Source organism: Triticum urartu, chromosome 3, assembly GCF_003073215.2.
Source record: "Triticum urartu cultivar G1812 chromosome 3, Tu2.1, whole genome shotgun sequence".
Lineage (NCBI taxonomy): Eukaryota > Viridiplantae > Streptophyta > Magnoliopsida > Poales > Poaceae > Triticum > Triticum urartu.
In genome coordinates, this window is record NC_053024.1 from 632,302,313 (window position 1) to 632,325,189 (window position 22,877).

At 50.5% G+C, this 22,877-nt stretch overlaps 1 protein-coding gene across 1 annotated transcript; it reads left to right on the forward strand.

Annotated features, from left to right (window-relative positions):
• The first annotated feature begins 8 nt into the window (after positions 1–8).
• LOC125545493 lies at positions 9–3,518 on the forward strand. The gene is made up of 2 exons (XM_048709447.1): positions 9–1,173; positions 1,277–3,518. Exon 2 carries the CDS (start codon positions 1,874–1,876, stop codon positions 3,506–3,508), a length of 1,635 nt encoding a protein of 544 aa, XP_048565404.1. The 5' UTR covers positions 9–1,173; positions 1,277–1,873; the 3' UTR covers positions 3,509–3,518.
• The last annotated feature ends 19,359 nt before the right edge of the window (positions 3,519–22,877 follow it).

Sequence of the window (22,877 nt, forward strand, 5' to 3'; positions counted from 1 at the left end):
TACTTCCGATCCCCTTTTCTTCACAAATCCATGACTCCGATGTATTTCCATGGGTTGCTACAAAATGCATGTATCTTGGTATGATGTAGATGAAACATGTCAAATATTCTTACACTATCTGCTTAATTTCCTCTCAAGCCAATCGACTTTGATTGGATGATCACTTCATTTTCTGCTTTGCTTGTCTCTGTCAAATGCAAATTTTGAGGTATACGTAAGAGCGGAAGATTGAGCTATTTGATTTTTTATCTTATATTTGCTACTCATAAGAACATGCATCAACTTATTTTTGGCCTCTTGTTCTTGTTGAGAAAATATGAGATGTCGCTTCTTTTGCCCTTCGAATGTCCAATGATGAATAGAAATTTGAAAAATGTAAAAATGTGGCAAGAGTGTACATTTTTTTTACAAAAGCTTTGATTATTACATTCTAAAATTGGGCGGGCGCGGCAACGCGCGCTATCATGTTCTAGTATATCAATATATCTGCTCCGTCTAGAGAGGATAGGGGGCTGCTTGGGCATGGCGCAGCAGGGCATGTCAATATAGTTTGGAGTCTGGGAAAGGGAGTGCTCTGCACCTAGGTAAATTAGCAACACGTACTCCTACTTCTCAAAATATGCATGTTTTGAATTAGTTTTTTATTTTCTTAAGATCTCTATAGAATTTTTGTCTGAATAACTAAAAGTATTTGTTCAGAGTACTTTGATTTCTTAAAATTTTGGTCAATCAAAGATATATTCCATTTTGTTTCAGAATAGGATGTACTTTCCTTACAGGATAGACAACATGGATAAGAATGTGTACATAGCATCTTTTTATGGGTACATTCAAGCTTAAGGCTTTGGACATGTTTGAGGATACATTTGGTCCCTTTGACTGCGGCTCTATATTTTTTTCATAGCAAGTCAATTGGGTGTGCACAGGTTTTTGCAGAAGCATAGTATAGATGGAAATGTGACAAGAGTGGAGCTGCCCGTTAGGTTTTTAACCTGCTTTTGATCTTGTGTAATTACAAACTGTCCAGTCCCACAAAGAAGTTAAATCTTTTTTTTTCCAGAAATTTGACTATAAGTTGGCTTCCATGGACATGCAGTACTCAACATATGATATCCTCCCGACTCTGACTGAACTATGTTTTGATGCAAATTCAGACATGCTCTGCATTTTTTGGTAGGCATTTAAGCTCTAAAGACATAATTAATCAGAAGAAAAAGAGATCCTTCTGGTTTGCTAGCAAAAATATTTCTACACTAACTGATGCAACTGCTGGCAGATAGCAATGCGGGCTGCAGAGATCGTCTGCGTAGCTCTGCGGGTGTTGATGTAATCCCGTCGAAGTAGCCGTCACAAATTCCAAGAATTGTTTCGACTTTGCGCTCATGAAATGCTTTTTGACTATATTTTTGTTTATTGATCCGAAGATAGGGATCAACTGAACTAATTTTCAGTTTGCGTGTCACACGTGGCCACTTGTCCAGTGTGACGTGTCCAGGATCGGACCCCAGCTGTAAGAGTGCATGAGTGAGAGCGAGGGAGTGATAAAAGGGGCAGCCAGCCGCCTGTGGCAGGGTATGCGATGTAACAGACTGTCAACTCATCCTAATCCTTCCTCTTGAAGCAATCCCCCTTCTTCCTCTCCAAGTCTCTCTCTCTCGCTCTCACTCACCTACTCCCGATCCCCACCTCTCCGGTTCGTTACAATTGGTAATCAGAGCCAAATCGCCCCGAAATTTTTCTCCCCCGCGCTGGTTGCAGCTCGGTAACATCCACCGCGCCGGTGTGTGCTGCTTCGGCAAGCTCACACGAAATCCGTCACGGGGTTTGATCTCTTCCAAGCACGGCCACGGCGCCCTCCAAAGCTTCGGCGGCGATGCGTCAGGTACTGGCCGCCATGGACGAGGGCAACAGCAACATCACCAAGATGCTCGAGTCCCTCCTCGCCAAGATGGACGAGCAGAAGGCGGTCCACGACAAGCAGATCGAGATTCAGGCCGCCTTCAACGCGCAGATCTCGCAGGACGTGCGTGGCCTCTCCAGGCAGATCGATCTGACACAGGCCGACGTCGACGCGACTCGCAAGACGGTGGAAGGCTCAGCATCGCCGTCGGGGTCGATCACCACCGTGCTGCACCAACCCGCCGCTCCGCAACAACCCCCACCACCGCCCCCGCCGCCTCCACACACGCCGCGCGTGGCCACCGAACAGGGCTGCCTGGCGACCGCCCACGCGCGTCTCGGGGGCCATCGACCCCCGCTGATTCCCGTGCCTCCACAGGGCAGATTCGCGACCCCGGTCGTCGCTCCCTCCCCAACAGCGGGCCACTACGGCAATGACTACCACAAGCCACCGAAGCACGACTTCCCCCGATTCGACGGCTCCGCTCCATACCTGTGGCTAGATCACTGCCTGGCGTACTTCGAGCTCTACAAGGTCGCACCACAGAACTGGGTGGCCACCGTGGCGCTGTATATCGAAGGCCAAGCAGCGCACTGGCTGCAAGCATTTCGTCAAACACATCGCGGCATCACCTGGGAGGTCTTCACGTTCGTCGTGCTCGAGGAGTTCGGTGCCGACGAGTTCGAGGTGGTCATGCACAAGCTGCTCCAACTCCGGCAAACCGCCACGGTTGCCGAGTACCGCGCGGCGTTCGACGAGCAAATGTACCACCTGCTCGCGCTCGATCCGTCCATCAACACCAAGTTCTTCGTCACCCAGTTCGTCTTGGGCCTGAAGGACGAGCTACGCGCCCCGGTTCGTCTGCAGGCGCCCTCAAGCATCACCAGGGCGTCGGTGTTGGCGTGTATTCAAGAGGAGGAACTGGGCACGACGCGCGTGCGCCCACGCATCACACCAGCGGGGCGACCCCCACCGGCGGCGGCTCCACCACAACCCCGGGCGGCCGCACCCAACCGCGCCCCCACGGACGACTACGCGCGCGAGCGGCAACTCCGTGACTATCGCCGTGCCAATAATTTGTGTTTCAAGTGCGGCGACCGATACTCGCGGGAGCACCGGTGTGCGCAGCCTGCCCAGCTGCTCACCATCAGCGTCGGCGATCACGGCAGGTGCTCTCTGACGACACCATCCACGCGCTGCAACTCCTCGACAACCCCAGACCGGTCGCGCAGCCGCCAGCTCCTGCTGGGGATGCTCCCGAGTGCTGCCTCCTCTCGTCGCACGCTCTGGACGGCACGGACTCGGCGACGACGATCCGCCTGCGCGCACTGGTGGGCAATCAGGTCATGCTACTTCTCCTTGATTCGAGCAGCTCGCACAGCTTCGTCAACAGATCCTTCGTCGATCGTCTCGGGCTGGCGACAGAAGAAATGCCGCGGGTGGACGTGCGCGTCGCCAACGGTGACCGTCTCTCCTGCAACCGCATCGTCCCCGAGCTCAAGTGGTGGATGCAGGGGCATACGTTCGCCACACCGATGCGCGAGCTGGACATTGGCGCGTACGATGGCATTCTGGGCATGGACTGGCTTGCCCAACACAGCCCCATGACATGCCACTGGCAAGACAAGTGGGTCAAGTTCACCCACGACGGCGAAGAGGTGACGCTCTGGGGCGCGCCCACCAAGGCGTCCACCACCCTTAAGGCGATCAAACCCGACGAGCTGCGCAAGATGATCATGGGAACGACGTCTGGGCCATGGCCATGGTGGACACGTGCGGGCGCGCACCGCCACCATGGCGCAAATGCGCCAGCCAGACGCCCCTCGCCGATCTCCTGGAAGAATTAGCCGACGTCTTCGCCGCTCCCCAGGGCCTGCCGCCCCATCGCCAGTATGACCACGCCGTCACGCTGGTGGAAGGCGCAGTCCCCGCCAACACTCGCCCGTACCGCTACTCGCCGCTGCAGAAGGACGAAATCGAGCGCCAGGTCAAGGAGATGCTCGACGCCGGCATTATCACGCACAGCGTCAGCCCGTACGCGGCGCCGGTCCTGTTGGTCAAGAAGGACGGAACGTGGAGGTTTTGCGTCGACTACCGTCGTTTGAATGATGCCACGATCAAAAACAAGTTCCCGCTCCCGATCGTCGACGAGCTCCTTGACGAACTGGCGGGCGCAGCAGTCTTCTCCAAGCTGGATCTCCGCGCGGGGTACCACCAAATTCGTATGCGCGAGGAGGACGAGGCCAAGACCGCGTTCAAGACGCATCACGGGCATTTTCAGTTCAGGGTCATGCCGTTCGGCCTGACGAACGCCCCAGCTGACTTTCCAATGCCTCATGAACGCCATATTCAGTAAGTATGTGCGCAGATTTGTCATTTTCCTTGACGACATCTTTGTCTTCAGTGAAACAATGGAAGAACACATCGAGCACCTCCGGATCGTCTTCGAGCTGCTGCGGGCACACCAACTGTTCGTCAAGGAGAGCAAGTGTAGTTTTGCCTGCGACCACATCGACTACCTGGGGCACGTCATCTCCAAGGAGGGCGTGGCCACTGACAAGGACAAGACGCTGGCCATGGAACAGTGGCCAACGCCGACGAACGCCACCGAGCTGCGTGGATTCCTGGGGCTCACTGGTTATTACAGGAAGTTCGTGCCGCACTATGGCATCATTGCAAAGCCCCTCACGCAGCTCCTCACGAAGAAGGGCTTCGCCTGGAGCGAGCAGGCACAAGCGGCGTTCGAACGGCTCCAGATTGCGATGACGACGACGCCAGTGCTCGCCCTGCCCAACTTCGACAAGCTGTTCTCCATCGAGACCGATGCGTGCGACACGGGCATCGGGGTTGTGCTGGTGCAGGAAGGTCACCCGGTCGCGTTCTTCAGCAAGGCACTCGGCGTGCGCAACCAGAAGCTCTCAACGTATGAGGAGTTCTTGGCAGTGATGATGGCGATCGACAGGTGGCGCCCCTACTTGCAGCGCGGCCCCTTCGACATCCTCACTGACCACAAGTCGCTCTGCAACTTGGGGGAGCAACACCTCGAGACCGAGCTGCAGCGCAAGGCTATGGCGAAGCTTGTCGGGCTGCAGTTCCGCTTTCAGTACAAGCGCGGACTCGACAATGGCGCGGCCGACGCCTTGTCTCGTGTGGGCAAACAACTCGACCTGGCCGCGCTCTCGGCATGCCAGCCGGCTTGGATCCAGAAGGTGCTCAACTCCTACTCCACCGACCCGGACGCCAGGATCGACTGCAAAAACTCGCCATCACCAGCCCCGACAACGACGGCTACGAACTGCACCACGGCGTCATCCGTCGCGGTGGCCGCCTGTGGATTGGCACCAACACTGCGCTTCGCACCAAGCTCATCGCCGCGCTCCACAACAGCGCGGTCGGCGGCCACTCCGGCGTCACAGCAACCTACCAGCGCGTGCGCAAGCACTTTGAATGGCGGGGGCTCAAGCGCGACACCGAGGAGTTCGTGCAGCAGTGCGTGACTTGCCAGCAGGCCAAGCACGAAAACACCAAGCCTGCCGAACTCTTGGCGCCGCTGCCCATCCCATCAGCGCCCTAGGAAGACCTCACCATGGATTTTGTGGAGGGGCTGCCGCCATCGGAAGGCTTCGACACGATCATGGTCGTGGTGGACCGCTTCACCAAGTTCGCCCATTTCATTCCACTTCGTCACCCCTTCCACGCCGCGCAGGTGGCGCGCGCGTTCTGGGACAACGTGGTCAAGCTGCACGGGGTGCCCACCTCGATCGTCTCTGACCGCGACAAGGTCTTCACCAGCAATCTCTGGTGGGAGCTGCTCGCCGGCGCCGGCACGAAGCTGCTGTACTCCACCGCCTACCACCCGCGGACCGATGGCCAAAGCGAACGCGTGAACCAGTGCATGGAGATGTATCTCCGGTGCGCGGTGCACGACACCCCGGGCAAGTGGCGTCGCTGGCTGCCCATGGCGGAGTTCTGGTACAACTCGACCTTCCATTCGTCGCTCAACTGTACACCGTTCAAGGCGCTGTACGGGAAGGAGGCCGACTTGGGAGCCATGGCGGCCTGGCCAAGCGACGCGTCCACCAGTGACGACCTGGACTGGGCGGCGCACACAGCGCACATACGCGCCCAGCTGGAGCGTGCCCAGAAGCGCTGCAAGAAACAAGCTGATCGCAATCGCACCGAGCGCCAGTTCCAGGTGGGTGAGCAGGTACTCCTGAAACTGCAACCTTACGTCCAGCAATCAGTCGTCAGCCGGCCCTGCGCCAAACTCGCCTACAAGTTCTTCGGGCCCTACACCGTCATCGAACGAATCGGGCTCATGGCGTACAAGCTTGACCTGCCGGAATCCAGCTGCGTGCATCCGGTCTTCCACGTCTCGCAGTTGAAGCCATTCACGCCGGATTACACGCCGGTGTACGCGGAACTTCCACGGGTGCCTGATCTGTCCGTGGCGACCATGGCACCCACGCGCATCCTGGAGCGACGCATGATGAAGAAGGGCAATGCCCCGGTCGTCCAGATCAGGGTACAATGGGGGACCAGCGCTACTGCAGCTACGACATGGGAGGACTATGACACCCTACGGCAACGCTTCCCAACGGCTCTTCTCTGGGAAGACGAAGGCGACAGCACTGAAGATGGAGACGACAGCACTGAAGACAGAGCTCGCTTTCAAGGGGGGGAGAATGTCACACCTGGCCACTTGTCCAGTGTGACGTGTCCAGGATCGGCCCCAGCTGTAAGAGTGCATGAGTGAGAGCGAGGGAGTGATAAAAGGGGCAGCCAGCCGCCTGTGGCAGGGTATGCGATGTAACAGACTGTCAACTCATCCTAATCCTTCCTCTTGAAGCAATCCCCCTTCTTCCTCTCCAAGTCTCTCTCTCTCTCTCTCGCTCTCCCTCACCTACTCCCGATCCCCACCTCTCCGGTTCGTTACATTGCGTCCTCTGCTTTTTCACAGTTCTTTCAGGATTTGCTTATTCACAAATTTCTGTGCTGTTTCTGCAGGCATTATTATGTCACCTTCAGCATTGGGGATCCGGCCAAGCCTTACTTCCTGGGTAGCCCAAGTTTGGTTGACTGTTGGTTGTGCAGTCCTTTATTCTGTAACTGTACCTTGACTCCCAAGGCATGCAGTGTCATTTGTTTCTTGTAAACTTGTCTTACCTTTCATGCATTTGTCTGTTTAGATATTGTAATTTGATTTTTTGCGTCTCCATAGAACAAAGCAGGAGGTATGGCATGTAATCTATTGGAAATGTGTTGATGTACTTCTTAAGAGGAAGGTTGTTGACAATAACCACACGTAATTTTCTGGCATCTCTGCCTATTCTCTGTACTAACACATGCTGGTGTTGCTGTCAGTCTTCCATGGCAGGTCTGAAAGTTGGGAAGAGAAGCATAAATATGAGAAAATCAGGGAAAGAAAAATTGCTACCATTGAGGCATCTTCTTAATTGTATTCTCTTACCTGTAGGTCCTCTGTCATGATTATCCTGCTGAATTTGCATCTTATTTCCATTACTGCCACTCACTGCGCTATGAAAATGCGCGAGACTATCAGATCTCAAGAAATTGTTCAGAGACTTTTTTATTGGAGAAGTTGACTTTTTCTTTTGCATGGTTTGAACTTATAATCATTCATTTAATTTATCGGTTAATGATTAACTGGGGTTTAGACACCTAAATGCTGCAAATTTGCTCTCTGTCTTGAACTCTTGACACACCATATTTTCTGCTTGCAGGGTTTTAGTTTGATTATGTTTTTAATTGGACGATTCTAAAGTATATAGTCACATATGACCAGTGCTCGACCGTGCGCCACGGTCACTACATTGCAGTTGTTCCTTCTTTCCTTAATTCTGCACACATGAAGACTTATGTCTTATTGTTTGCTCCTTTCCGTTTATGTTAGGCCCCGGCGGCAGGGCAAAGCTCTGGGATGGCTTCCATGGCAAACAGACAGTCAGGTGCCGTATATTATCCATCTCATGGGTGCATTCTAGAGTATCTTATGAGTTGTTTATATGTAAGATAGTAAATTATTATCTGCATGAACATCTCCGAGATGGCACTTCAACTCAAGTGTCTGCTCCTTTCTCTCACACAGCTCGATGCTACCAAGATTAGTTTGTGGCGAATCAGTCATATCCATTATCTGATGATCATGCACACAATAGCTTGTCTTCTGGGTGCATGACGCAAGGCCCAACTGATGGAGTTAGGTTGTCAGTAAAGCAGTCATATGGAAGTAGTAGCTTGTCATGTTCTCAATATTTAACTCAGGTTCCAACTAGTGATGACAGAGGCTATTTGACCTCAACTCCGTATATCCCATCATATCATTATTCATCTCTGGCAAGTCCACCACGCAATGCTCACCGGAAGGATGGTTACAACATCAACTGCGACCAATGCAAAGAGATTTATGCATCTGAGCATCAGAATTTAAACAACGGAAAATCCGTTACACCTCCAGAATCGACTCAGCAAGGTATTCCGGATTACCTTGAAGTATCAGCAAGCTTTCATTAGAAAGAAAGCTTTACTGACCACATCCCAATCACTGATTGCCCTGAGCACTTTGTAAAAGAACAACAGAGATGTGATTTTAATCGTGATGGTTCAGTCTCACCAGGTCTTGGACGTGAAAAATTAGTTAATACAAGTAGCAAACAAGTCAGCCCAATGTGTAGGGCCAACATAGCACCAACACAAGTCAGCCTAATGTGCACAACAAACATGGCTCTAACAAGGCCCAACTGCTTTAACAGATTTTTGTTGTTGTATCATCTGGGCTGCCTGTCTTCTCTCTAAATTAAGCCTACTTTCATGCATACACATTAGCAAATACGACAGCTAGATTAGTGCGCACAATTTCACCTCACTGTATGTATTGCGTGCATGCATCGAGGATTGATGTAAAAGGCAGGGAAGTCCTCCCTTTTCGGAAAGGAAATTAGATGACTTGTGTGAAGAAATGGGGGGGCCTTGGTCTTGGTCCCACTAATGGACCCCAAAAGGCTTCTTCTGCACAAGAGCCCAGTGAGGAGGGGGTTCAAGAGGCCTTAATAAGGACTGGACAAAAGGAGTTAAGAGGGAAGAAGTACCAAAACCAGCGATGAATCAATCAAATCAATCAATCCAACAAGTCAAATGTAGGAAGGAGCAGCGCCCACATACATGTTTGACTAAACTGAGCAACAGAAGGAAGAATGCCTACATTGCGGCCTACGTGCACGAATAAAGGCCGGAGCCGGGGCGCGCATGCATGGCCCATGCCGGTTAACTCCGAGGTTTATGGTGCTACGTGGCCTCCTCCCTGGCTCGCAATCGCTCGTACGTATGTATGTATGCTCGCTTTTGAGTGAGGTTGGATGATCGGGCCGGCGTTGGTTGGTGGTGGCGCCGCTGCGAATGAAGAAGAAACTGCTGCTGCCGCTGCCGCCGCTCGAAAAGCCAGCCGAAAGCGACCCCGGCGACGCGCCATCGCCAATCACATCTTCTCCTCGGAGTAAAGACGACCGGCCCGCACCGCACGGCCGGAGCCAACTGCGACGGTGCACGGGTAAATCGCAAGGCGTGTTTGAGAGCCTTTTTTGGCGCTTAAAAACCTGACGATCAGTTTTGGCATACGAAATCAGATAGAATTGTCATGCTTCTTCTCTGTGTATACAATTTGCCGAGTTCTGTACAGTAAAAATTGCCATGTATAACATAAAAAAAATCAATAGAAAATTCTCATGCTGCAGCGATTAATTGGCACGCGTTCGATGATCAGGATCCGACGTCTGACGGTACGATCGTCGCACCCAGTTCACTAGAGTGCTGTAGCTCTGTTTCTTTTTGATGAGTTTATTATTCATGTATTTATGCTATGAAACTGATGCATGGTGGCCGCGGCGGCGTTGATTGAATGCTTGGCCACCCCAAAAAAGGAAAAAGGAAAAAAAGATTGGATGCTCGGCGAAAAGATGCAGGTCGGTGGGCCGATCGAGCCGCGGGGATCGGCGAGATCAGGCGACGTGGACGGACGGTACGTACGGGACGACGGTGCCGCTGCGGCGTGCACATCCTAGGTAGCTAGGGCGGCCCCGTCGTTGACAACGTAACTAAAACCTCCCGGCTCCTGGCTACTACGTTGGCGTGGACTCTTGCTCGCCTAGCCTGGCTAGGCATGGGCCGGCGCCACTGACAGCCGGCTCGAGCGATAGTAATCGCGTTGGCCCAACGAAAACCTCCTCTTTTTTTCTTTTTTTTTTGCCTGCTCAAGTGCGTGACCGGAGGCTCGTCGTCCCTGTCGACTTCGACCCGAGAAGAAAGCCAGGGATCGAGCTGTACATAAAAAAAGTGGGGCTTGGTAATGCTTGTATTGCAGCCAGCGAGCAGAGCGGCTCGACCGCGACCGGGTGAGGTCGAGCTGCCGCTGCGAGATGGGTCGACGCGGAGGGCCAGCTAGCTTCACGTCGACGTGGCCGATTCCCGGCCATCCAACTCGACTCTGTCACTAGTCACTGGCAACCGCAACAGAAACGGTTTTATGCACGTCCGTTTCCCCACATTACTCCCCGCTCATTGGGGGTCGACGTCGACGCGCGCGGCGTAATCATACGCGGCAGTGCAGCCCCGCGACACCGACCGCCCGGGCCGGAAGGCGCCTCTAGTTAACTTGTGGTGCCAGATGGCCACTGGCCACATGTCGTGCAGCTAGCTCCTGCGTTTCTCTTTTTTCTTTCACTGGAACAATGCCCGTGCGTTGTAATGAGATATACATTTTCTAGTATGTTAGCTTGTGATTTACATGTCAATAATAATGTGATTGTGTAAATAAATGTTCGTCAAAATACCTTATACTTTGATTCAAAGTTTGGTAAGTAAATTAAGGTGATTGATTATCATATACATGAAAGGTTGAACGAAGGGGTGGTGCGAAAAAAGGGTGAAATGAGAACCTTACGTTCTTTTTAAGTGGTATATAGAGATTGACAACGCTCCTGGGTTTGCTTCGAACCGGGAGCATATATTACTTTCGTGACGGAAACAATGCCGGCAATTTTCTACATGTCGTTTTCTTTTTTTTTTTAAAACGTAAATGTTAATGCCTCCACGTGTGGTATGAAGCAACATGGCCAAAACGCCTTCAGTATCATTCATTTTGCCACATCAGAACAGATTACATTAGCGGGAATCTTTTTGCATTTTCGGCTTAAAATTGTTTTATCTCCTAATTAAAAAAAAATCTGTTTTCACCATTAAATCCGTCTTGACGAGATCTTCAAAACTAGATCCCATGTTGATATGTTTCGACGAAATTTTTTTTGGCCAAAAGTTGCCATGATATTTACACTATAGCTGCCATGTGGCAATTTTAGTATTTTGACAATGGCAATTCCAGTACTTTGACCATGAAAATTATTTTTTGTATGAACCATGACAATTTTAAGTGCATGTATCATGAAAATTTTAGTTTATGGTTCATGGCAAGTCTAGTTTCTTAATTCCATGTTTTATAATATGTCAAAATTTACTTTTAAATGTAGAAGAAAATAGCTGGAACATATCATGGCAACTTCAGTGTAAACACCATGACAATTCATGTGCAATAGACATGGCAAATTTTAAAAGTTGTTGAAACATATTGATATGAGATCTAATTTCGAAGATCTCGTCGCGATGGATTTAATGGTGAAAATGGATCTTTAATCAAATTTATTATTAAAGAGATAAAACAGTTTAAAAACTGGAAATATAAAAAGATTCTCACATGCATGCATGCGGTGACGTGACGTAGTCTGTGTGTTATAGGGTGTGTGCGTGAGTGTCGCTCCCACCACACGTGTCGGCGTTATCAGCGTCCTTTTAGAAAACACACATGAGGTTATTTTTTGTACCGAGGCGATGTCTGGCTCAGATTTGGGATCGAATGAGGGGATTACTTGAGGATGAAGAATATAACCAAGGGAGAACAGAGAAAAAGAGGAAATGTAAGCTATTACTCCTATAAAGGATGCTGGAGTACCCGTCTCTAGGCACCTCTGCAAGCGAAGGTGCCCTCCGCGCCATCCGTTCGCGAGGGCCTCCCGCGGCTGGCTCACTGGCAAGCTCCGCGTCATCCGATAGGTGCGGACTGAAGGAAATATGCCCTAGAGGCAATAATAAAGTTATTATTTATTTCCTTATATCATGATAAATGTTTATTATTCATGCTAGAATTGTATTAACCGGAAACATAATACATGTGTGAATACATAGACAAACAGAGTGTCACTAGTATGCCTCTACTTGACTAGCTCGTTAATCAAAGATGGTTATGTTTCCTAACCATGGACAAGAAGTTGTTATTTAATTAACGGGATCACATCATTAGGTGAATGATCTGATTGACATGACCCATTCCATTAGCTTAGCACCCGATCATTTAGTATGTTGCTATTGCTTTCTTCATGACTTATACATGTTCCTTTGACTATGAGATTATGCAACTCCCGTTTGCCGGAGGAACACTTTGTGTGCTACCAAACGTCACAACGTAACTGGGTGATTATAAAGGAGCTCTACAGGTGTCTCCAAAGGTACATGTTGGGTTGGCGTATTTCGAGATTAGGATTTGTCACTCCGATTGTCGGAGAGGTATCTCTGGGCCCTCTCGGTAATGCACATCACATAAGCCTTGCAAGCATTGCAACTAATGAGTTAGTTGTGAGATAATGTATTACGGAACGAGTAAAGAGACTTGCCGGTAACGAGATTGAACTAGGTATTAAGATACCGACGATCGAATCTCGGGCAAGTAACATACCGATGACAAAGGGAACAACGTATGTTGTTATGCGGTCTGACCGATAAAGATCTTCGTAGAATATGTAGGAGCCAATATGAGCATCCAGGTTCCGCTATTGGTTATTGACCGGAGACGTGTCTCGGTCATGTCTACATTGTTCTCGAACCCGTAGGGTCCGCACGCTTAAGGTTTCGATGACAGTTATATTATGAGTTTATGAGTTTTGATGTACCAAAGGAGTTCGGAGTCCCGGATGAGATCGGGGACATGACGAGGAGTCTCGAAATGGTTGAGACGTAAAGATCGATATATTGGACGACTATATTCGGACATCGGAAAGGTTTCGAGTGGTTCGGGTATTTTTTCGGAGTACCAGGGAGTTACGGGAATACGGGAGAAGAAGTATATGGGCCTTATTGGGCTTTAGGGGAGAGGGAGAGGCAGGCCGCGCCCCCCCCTAAGGCCTAGTCCAAATTGGACTAGGGGGAGGGGCTGCGCCCCCTCCTTCCTTCTCTTCCCTCTTCCCCTTCCTTGTCTCCTACTCCTACTACATGGAAGGACTCCTAGTTGGACTAGGAAAGGGGAATCCTACTCCCGGTGGGAGTAGGACTCCCCTAGGGCGCGCCATAGAGAGGGCCGGTCCTCCCCTCCTCCACTCCTTTATATACGGGGGCAGGGGGCACCCCATAGAGACACAAGTTGATCCACGTGATCGTTTTCTTAGCCGTGTGCGGTGCCCCCTTCCACCATAATCCTCGATAATATTGTAGCGGTGCTTAGGCGAAGCCCTGCGACGGTAGAACATCAAGATCGTCACCACGCCGTCGTGCTGACGGAACTCTTCCCCGACACTTTGCTGGATCGGAGTCCGGGGATCGTCATCGAGCTGAATGTGTGCTAAAACTCGGAGGTGCCGTAGTTTCGGTGCTTGATCGGTCGGGCCGTGAAGACGTACGACTACATCAACCGCGTTGTGCTAACGCTTCCGCTGTCGGTCTATGAGGGTACGTAGACAACACTCTCCCCTCTCGTTGCTATGCATCACCATGATCTTGCGTGTGTGTAGGAATTTTTTTGAAATTACTACGTTCCCCAACACGGAAGCCCCATACCCGGTTGGGTTTGCTCGGGGTCCATGACGCGTGGGTCGTGGGCATGGCCCGGGCCACCATCATGTGGTGTTTTCGGCCGCGTCTGTGTGCGCCCTCTCGCGCACTGCCTCTCCATGTCGGGTCCTCCTGTCAGCGATGTTCGTCCCCAGCCAAGTTGGGTCCCTCGCTCCAGGCAGGGCGCGCGTAGCGCCTGCATGCGCCAACTCGCACGGGGCACCCTCTGTTGGACTGGCTCATTCGCGTCAGCCAGGTATTGTGTCGCGCTCGTGGTGTCGGCTCGAGCATGTAGCATGGCTATCAATATTGTTCACCCCGTGCCTGGTTGTTTCACTCGCGGCGGTGTCGACCTATTTCGTTCGCCTGGCCTGGGCACGCATGGGTGCATGGTCGTAGACTCCGTGTCATGATGTTTTGTTGGCCCGTCCTGATTACGCACGGGAGCAATGGCGTTCGTGCGAGCCGACTTGGGGTGTGAGCAATGGACCTGGGATGTCGTGTCCGCCGCCGAGGCTACCCCATGAGGGGATGCCCGGGGATGGTGCTCGGTCTGTGTGAATCGGGTTGAGGGGTCGAGATGTTTCGTGAGCATTTCAGTATTTTTCATAGGTCGGCTGCATCTTCCAATAAATTCGTTGTTTTATTTCGCAGGTCGGGCATGGCGCACACCAGCCTTCCTCTCATGTTGCTTCGCACAGGCTTCTTTGAGATTTCTCGGTGCCTTTTGTGCTTTATTTTTTGACAACGGTGGCCGGCGACCCATTGGCTTTTCGTTTCAAATAAGGTTTGTATTTGTACCTCATTTCCAGCCGGCAGCCACGTTGCCGTGTTAGAGCACGCTTAACTTCGCAGTTCTATCCAATCCCAGCACCACCTCACTTAACAGGCACTTGTTGATATATCTATCATATCAATCCTATTAAACCTTATTGATGTCTAGGACTTTGTTCATGTTCATGAGTGTGATGAAATTTTGAAAAATATTTCAAACTTCCCGGTCATATTACGTATCATGTTTTGAAAAAAAATCCAAAAAAAATTCGAAACCAATTTTTTTCCTATTACTAGTAAGTTTGAATTTTTTTCCATTTCCCCTCTCTAGATCTTAAAAGCCCCGTATCTTTTATTCTGTTAGGTATTTTGGGATTCTGAAAATCTTGAACAAAGTTTCCCCCATTCAATTCGGATGTAACTTTTTGAGTAGATGATTTTTCATATAAAAAACTTTTTAATCCGAGTTTGTATGCAAAAGTTATGCCCATTTTACTAAATTCCAGAGAGATTTTGCAAATAAAGTCGAAATTCATATTTGTAATTTTTCCCAACAAGTAGACCACATATCACGTGGGAAACTTATTTTCTTTCATTTTTTGACATTTCCATTATTTTCTTTTATTTTTTTTAAAACTACAAAGGCCGTGCAGGGGGTGCATTTGGTTAGCAGTGGCGCACCAGGGCATGCGCCATTACTAGTTGACATAGTGCGCCATTACTATGTGTATAACTTGGTCAAACCTTGGTCAAAGTTAGTAATGACGCACTTTGTGTAGGTGCGCCATTACTAAGTTTCATATAGTAATGGCGCACCTACACAAAAGTGCACCATTACTAAGTTTGACCAAGGTTTGACCCAGTCATACATATAGTAATGTCGCACCTTATACATGTGCGCCATTATTATGTCAACTAGTAATGGCGCACTATACCCTGGTGCGCCATTACTAACATTTTTTTATTTTTTCAATACTAGTAATGGCGCACCACACACCAGGTGCGCCATTAGTAATATGTCATTAATGGCACACCTGTATCTGTTGCACCACTGCTATACCACATACATGATGCGCCATTGATGTCCATATTAGCTATAGCCCTTTTCCTAGTAGTGTTTCCTCGTCGTTATAAGTAACACATTCTGAGGACACCATGCTGGAGATAGGACTGCACACAAGGTACTACAATCTGGTTTTTATTGGCCTACTCTCTTTAAGGATGCTCGTAAGTATGTATTGTCTTGTGATGAATGTCAAAGAATTGGTAATATTAGTAGACGTCAGGAAATGCCTATGAATTATTCACTTGTTATTGAACCATTTGATGTTTGGGGATTTGATTATATGGGACCTTTTCCATCCTCTAATGGGTACACTCATATTTTAGTTGTTGTTGATTACGTTACTAAGTGGGTAGAAGCTATTCCAACTAGTAGTGCTGATCATAACACCTCCATTAAAATGCTTAAAGAAGTTATCTTCCTGAGGTTTGGAGTCCCTAGATATTTAATGACTGATGGTGGTTCACACTTTATTCATGGTGCTTTCCGTAATTTGCTTTCTAAGTATGATGTTAACCATAGAATTGCATCTCCATATCATCCCCGGTCTAGTGGTCAAGTAGAATTAAGTAACAGAGAAATAAAATTGATCTTGCAAAAGACTGTTAATAGATCTAGAAAGAATTGGTCTAAGAAACTTGATGATGCATTATGAGCTTATAGAACTGCTTATAAGAACCCTATAGGTATGTCTCCGTATAAAAAGGTTTACGAAAAACATGTCACTTACCTCTTGAATTAGAACATAAAGCTTATTGGGCAATTAAAGAGATCAACTATGATTTCAAACTTATCGGTGAGAAGAGGCTATTTGACATTAACTCACTTGATGAATGGAGAACCCAAGCCTATGAAATTGCCAAGTTTTAAAGAAAAATTTAAAAGATGGCAATGACAAAAGGATACAAAAGCGGGAATTCAATGTAGGTGACCATGTCTTGCTATAAAATTCTCGTTTAAGATTTTTTGCAGGAAAACTTCTCTCTAAGTGGGAAGGGCCTTACATCATCGAGGAAGTTTATCGTTCCGGTGCCATCAAGATCAACAATGCCGAAGGCACCAATCCGAAGGTGGTAAACGGATAAGGAATCGAACATTATATCTTAGGTACTCCCATAAATGTTGAAACCAATATTATTAATACCATAACACCGGAGGAGTACATAAGGGAAACTTACCAGAATGTCCCAGACTCCCAAAAAGGAATAGGTATGTGATACGGTAATTAAACCGACTTCGAAAGATTTCCAATAGCAATTTTACTCCGTTTTGGAATATTAAAAAATTAGGAAAATAAAAAGTAGTCTGAAAAGTGCACGAGGAGGTGACAAGCCTTGGGGGCGCCCCTACCCCCCTAGCGCGCCTCCCAGGCTTGTGGTCACCTCGTGTGCCCTCCGGACTCCGTTTTCTTGTATAATACTTCTTTTGGTCGGTAAAAAATCATTATATAATCTTACGAAGGTTTTGGCCACCGTACCACGACAATATCCTCTGTAATTGTTTCGAGCTGTTTTTCTGACAGATCTAGATCGCCATGACGTCCCCAAGCGCTCCAAAGGACAAGGTCTTCGAGAAGGTTATCAACCCCTACCTTGCGGATGTGCTGTAACACCCTCAAACCACTGAGATGTGTGAGGGGGTGCTGCACATCCACGATGTTCAAGGGCCAAGGAGGACCTGAAGCATGGAGACTAGGGTCGAAGCAATGGAGCAGCAAGTCTTCAAGTGCCAAGGGATGGTGGAATGCGGACTCAATGCTGAAAGATCATCGATGTCGCCTAGAGGGGGGGTGAATAGGCGTTTTAAAATAATTACGGTTTAGGCTTTAACAAATGCGGAATAAACCTAGCGGTTAATTTGTCAAGCACAAAACCTAAAACAACTAGGCTCACTTATGTGCACCAACAACTTATGCTAAGCAAGATAAGCAACTATGTGATAGCAAGATATATGACAAGAAACAATATGGCTATCACAAAGTAAAGTGCATAAGTAAAGGGGCTCGGGTAAGAGATAACCGAGGCACGCGGAGACGACGATGTATCCCGAAGTTCACACCCTTGCGGATGCTAATCTATGTTTGGAGCGGTGTGGAGGCACAATGCTCCCCAAGAAGCCACTAGGGCCACCGTAATCTCCTCACGCCCTCGCACAATGCAAGATGCCGTGATTCCACTAAGGGACCCTTGAGGGCGGTCACCGAACCCGTACAAATGGCAACCCTTGGGGGCGGTCACCGAACCCGTACACTTTGGTAACCCTTGGGGGCGGTCACCGGTACCCGTCAAATTGCTCGGGGCGATCTCCACAACCTAATTGGAGACCCCGACGCTTGCCCAAAGCTTTACACCACAATGATTGAGCTCCGAACAACACCAACCGTCTAGGGCGCCAAGGCACCCAAGAGGAACAAGCTCTAGGGTGCCCAAACACCCAAGAGTAATAAGCTTCTCAAACTTCACTTCCATGTAGCACCGTGGAGAATTCAAACCGATGCACCAAATGCAATGGCAAGGGCACACGGAGTGCCCAAGTCCTTCTCTCTCAAATCCCACCGAAGCAACTAATGCTAGGGAGGAAAATGAGAGGAAGAACAAGAAGGAGAACACCAAGAACTCCAAGATCTAGATCCAAGGGGTTCCCCTCACATAGAGAAGAAAGTAATTGGTGGAAATGTGGATCTAGATCTCCTCTCTCTTTTCCCTCAAAAACTAGCAAGAATCCATGGAGGGATCGAGAGTCAGCAAGCTCGAAGAAGGTCAACAATGGGGGAAGAACACGAGCTCAAAGGATAAGATTCATTGGGGAAGAAGACCCCCTTTTATAGGAGGGGGAAAATCCAACCGTTATGTGCTCAGCCCGCACACGAGCGGTACTACCGCTCAGGCAGAAGAAACAGGGAAAAGGAGTAACAAAACATGAACCTTGGGGCGGTAGTACCGCAGGAGACAGCGGTACTACCGCTCCCTTCGGCGGTACTGCTGCACAGAACGAAGGGGAAAGGGAAAGAGGGGACCGGGCGGTACTACCGTGGAGGAAGGGCGGTACTGCCGCTAAGGAGCGGTACTGCCGCACTACTACCGCAGCGAGGTACCGCACAATCCGCACAGAAAAAGACCCCTCGAATCGACGCGGTAGGGACCTGGTAAGCCAGCGGTAGTACTGCTGCGGAGTCACCGCCGGTACTACCGCTGCGGAGTGGTACTGCCGCTTGAGACCCCTCAGCGGTACTACCGCTGGGTACCACGGTACTACCGCTGGGACCCTGACAAAAACCACACTCAAGAAAACAAAAATTGCCATAACTTCTGCATATGAGCTCCGAATTGAGCAAACTCAAGCTTGTTGGAAACAAGACGACGAGTAGCATCAAAACAGCATGCCTAACAAAAAGAGGAGTGAAACCTCCAACCGAGAAGAACCGGCAAAACCGCCAACATCGAAAACATCATAGAAGATGCAAGCGAACTCCGTTTTCGATGAACTCAAGCTTGTCAACAAGATGACCGTAAGCTCTAAGACTCACAAAGAGAACCAAACAAGAACCAAGAAAGATGATGCAAGGATGCAATGGTTTGAGCTCTCAACGAACGATACGATCAAGCTACTCATTGAGAGCCCCCCTTGATAGTATGGCAATCGATCCTATAACCCGGTCTCCCAACTACCATCATGAGACCGGTAAAACAGAAAACCTATCAAGGGCAAACCTTTTCCTTGCACATGGTCCACTTGAGCTAGATGATGACGATCTTGACTCCCTCAAGTTGGACCACCTTTCTTGATTGTGTTGACTCGATGAAGACTAGTGGATTGCTCCCCCATACTCCACTATGGGTGAGCCACTCTTCCACACATCTTCACAAGTCCATTGTCACCACAAAGGACGGCAAGCTTCAAGCATTTGATCTCTTCGTGATGCTCCACTTGAACTTGCACACCGCAACCTAACCCCACAAAGAACCCTCACGAAGACCATGGGTTAGTACACAAAGCGTAATTGACAATGCTTACCATACCATGGGATCACTTGATCCCTCTCGGTACATCTTCTACGCTTTGTGGGTTGATCAATTTGATTCACTCTTTGACTTAGTCTTGATCAACCTCTCACAAGGCCAATCTTTAGGTAATTCCTTGAATAGCACCTTGGTCGACCCAAACTCTCCTTGAAACCAACCCATGTACTCCAAGAAAAGCCTATGGACAAAACCTTCAAATATAACTCAAGGCAACCATTAGTCCATAGAGATTGTCATCAATTACCAAAACCAAACATGGGGGCACCGCATGTTCTTTCAAACGCCAATCACTCCATGGTCACGGAATTTACCCGTGACCACAAGCTGGACGCCAAGAACATCGGCGAGGCCATCTTCAAGCTTCATGAGAAAATCGAGCATCTCCAAGCCTAGATCTATGACCTACAAAACTAAAACTGAGAGTATGAATACAGATTTAAGAGGATGAGTTTGGCTGCAGATTTGAGGATCCCGGAGACTCGTTCATCCTATTACGATGGTGAACCTATGCCTTGGAAGACAGACGACAAGCTTCCCACATCATCAACCTCATTACCACCACAACCTCCGAAGAAGGAGACATGAGTATATGGGTATGGGCACTCCCCTTGTGTCGGTGTACAAAAAGAGGGGTACACTTTTTGTACCCCTATATCTGTGCACGGGCAGTCTGAGCCACGGGCACCACCACACCAAGCAAGGCAAGGGAGGTGAGCCAGGGTAAGACCGAAGCTCAAGAGAACTAGAATGACGCCAAGGCCAAGACCACGAAGAGCAAATGGGACGAAGCGGACTCCCCCGGCAAGATACTTGCCGGGAGACAGTTCTAGCAGCCCCGATAAGACCCTTGCCGCGACGACTCGTCCCGCGCCTACGGAGCAAATCACCCTTGAGTCCACTGCCCCCAAAGGGCAAGGATTCGGGAGACATCCCCGTGGCGACATGCAGATCTTTGTGAAGACATTCAAGATCAGATACGCACTAAGGAGACGACAACCCTTGGCGGGATCCCAGCCGAGGAAGACCTCAAGGCCCCCGGCAAGCGCTTTGTCGGGGATGACAGCAGACGCCTCGGCAAAACCCTTGCCGGGGCCCCAGCAAGGCCTTTGCCAAGGAAACCCGCAGGGCCACCATCAGGCCCACGCCGACTAAACCTCCACCACCGCATGCATGCAGCTGCCGACCCAACCAGCTGGGCAGGCACCTGCGTGGCAGCATGCAGATCTTCATGAAGACCCACCACTGTGCCACCTCAGCTGCCTGCCGACCTACGTGGCATCTCAGGCATCGCTAGCCAGGGCGCGTGTCGACACAAGAAGGAGCGGCGACGGACGAGACAGATCTCTCCCCCGTCCCCGATAAAGCAAGGACACCTAAGCAAGACGCATTAAATGCGCCTTGTCATGTAATGTGAGGGATAACCTCGCATCACTGTACCCTTTCCACCTCCTGTGTGCCACTGTGGCAACCCCTTTTTCTATAAAAGGAGGCCCGAGGCGACCAGGAGAGGGATTCGGCTTTTTGGAGCTCCTCACGCCCCATAGCTAGCTCAAGAACACAGATATACAATCCACCAAAGCAGGAGTAGGGTTTTACGCATCCTTGCTGCCCGAACCTGGATAAACGAACCGTGTGCTACCTGTTAGATCCGCTCTTCTCACAACCCCGCGCCCCGCTAACCATAGTAGGGATTCTCGTGATCCCATAGGTGTCGTTCCCACCGACATCTTTGGCGCGCCAGGTAGGGGAGCGCAGTTGTGAGAATCGGCTTTAGCAGTTAGTTCGGCGCTTCTTCATCATCATTGCGCCCAAGAAGAAGACGACGGTGGCGGTTGGCCAGTCGGAAGCCGGACAGCCCGTCCCGACGCGGGCGAGCAGCGGACCGGTCGCAGAGAGGACCCGGGGCGCTGCTCGCAAACACCAACACCATCCCAGCAGCCGGAGTTTGGGAGGCGACGATGTTTGTGCGCCTGGTAACGGGCCACACGTCGCGAAATCCAAAGGCGGAGCCAAGTCCTTCACGGGTGGAGCAGGGCCTTCCAAGGTCATCGCCGCCCCGCCCGAAGGCGACGCGAGGGCCTCCAAGACTCCCACGCCGGCGTCAATAGCGCGCTCCTCCTAGGCAGCACGCGACGAACGGCGTAATCATGCCGAAGATCCCGGGCATCGCCGCGGGAAGAGCCCCGAGCACCACTCCCGGGACGTAGAAGACCTGCCCACTCGCCGAGGCGCTGGTGAAAACGGCATGTGACCGCGGGGTCGTGATAGGGCTCCTTCTGACATGGTCAGAAGTCGAAGTGCGTCGCGATCCGTGCAGGTTTCGCTGCCACCGACGCCAGCAGAGGCCCTGGCGCGCGCGTAGTTGCTCCTCGACTTTCCTCCCACTACGGGGAAACTCGACGAATGGAGAGCCACTATCCGAAGCCTTGTCGCGGTGGCCAACAAAGACGAACCAAGTCCGGTGGGGCCCCCGGGTCAACGCTCCGATGGAGTCCCGCGGACCAGTGGCGGAAAAGCCGGCGGCGCCGCGACCACGGTGCATTCACCTCTTCCCCATCCGGTACCGCGGACGCCGGCTCATCGCGACGTCATGGGAGACGCCATCTCCATAGCATCGTCTGACCCGCGGACCCACTGTGACCAGTGCCAAGTTCTTCGAGAACGAGCCCATGAAGACGCTCGAACCACTATCGAGCGCCGGCGCGGAGCGCGCCACCAGTCAAACAGGCGAGCAGGGCCTGCTGTGAACCACCCGGCCCCGGAGAGCCCTGGAGGCCTACCTTACGAGGTAGGCTGTCCGGCTTTTACCCGTGAGCTGTGGTAGTTCCAGTGGCCCACTCATCGCACCTTCAAACCTGACGTTGGCGAAAAGTACAACGGCAAGACTGTTGGGGATCGTAGCAGAAATTTAAAATTTTCTACTCATCACCAAGATCAATCTATGGAGTATTCTAGCAACGAGGGGAAGGAGAGTGCATCTACATACCCTTGTAGATCGCTAAGCGGAAGCGTTCAAGTGAACGGGGTTGATGGAGTCGTACTCGTCATGATCCAAATCATCGATGATCCTAGCGCCGAACGGACGACACTTCCGTGTTCAACACATGTACGGTTGGGAGACGTCTCCTCCTTCTTGATCCAGCAAGGTGAGAGGAGAAGTTGAGGGAAAACTCCGACAGCACGACGCCGTGGTGGTGATGGAGCTCGTGGTTCTTCGGCAGGGCTTCGCCAA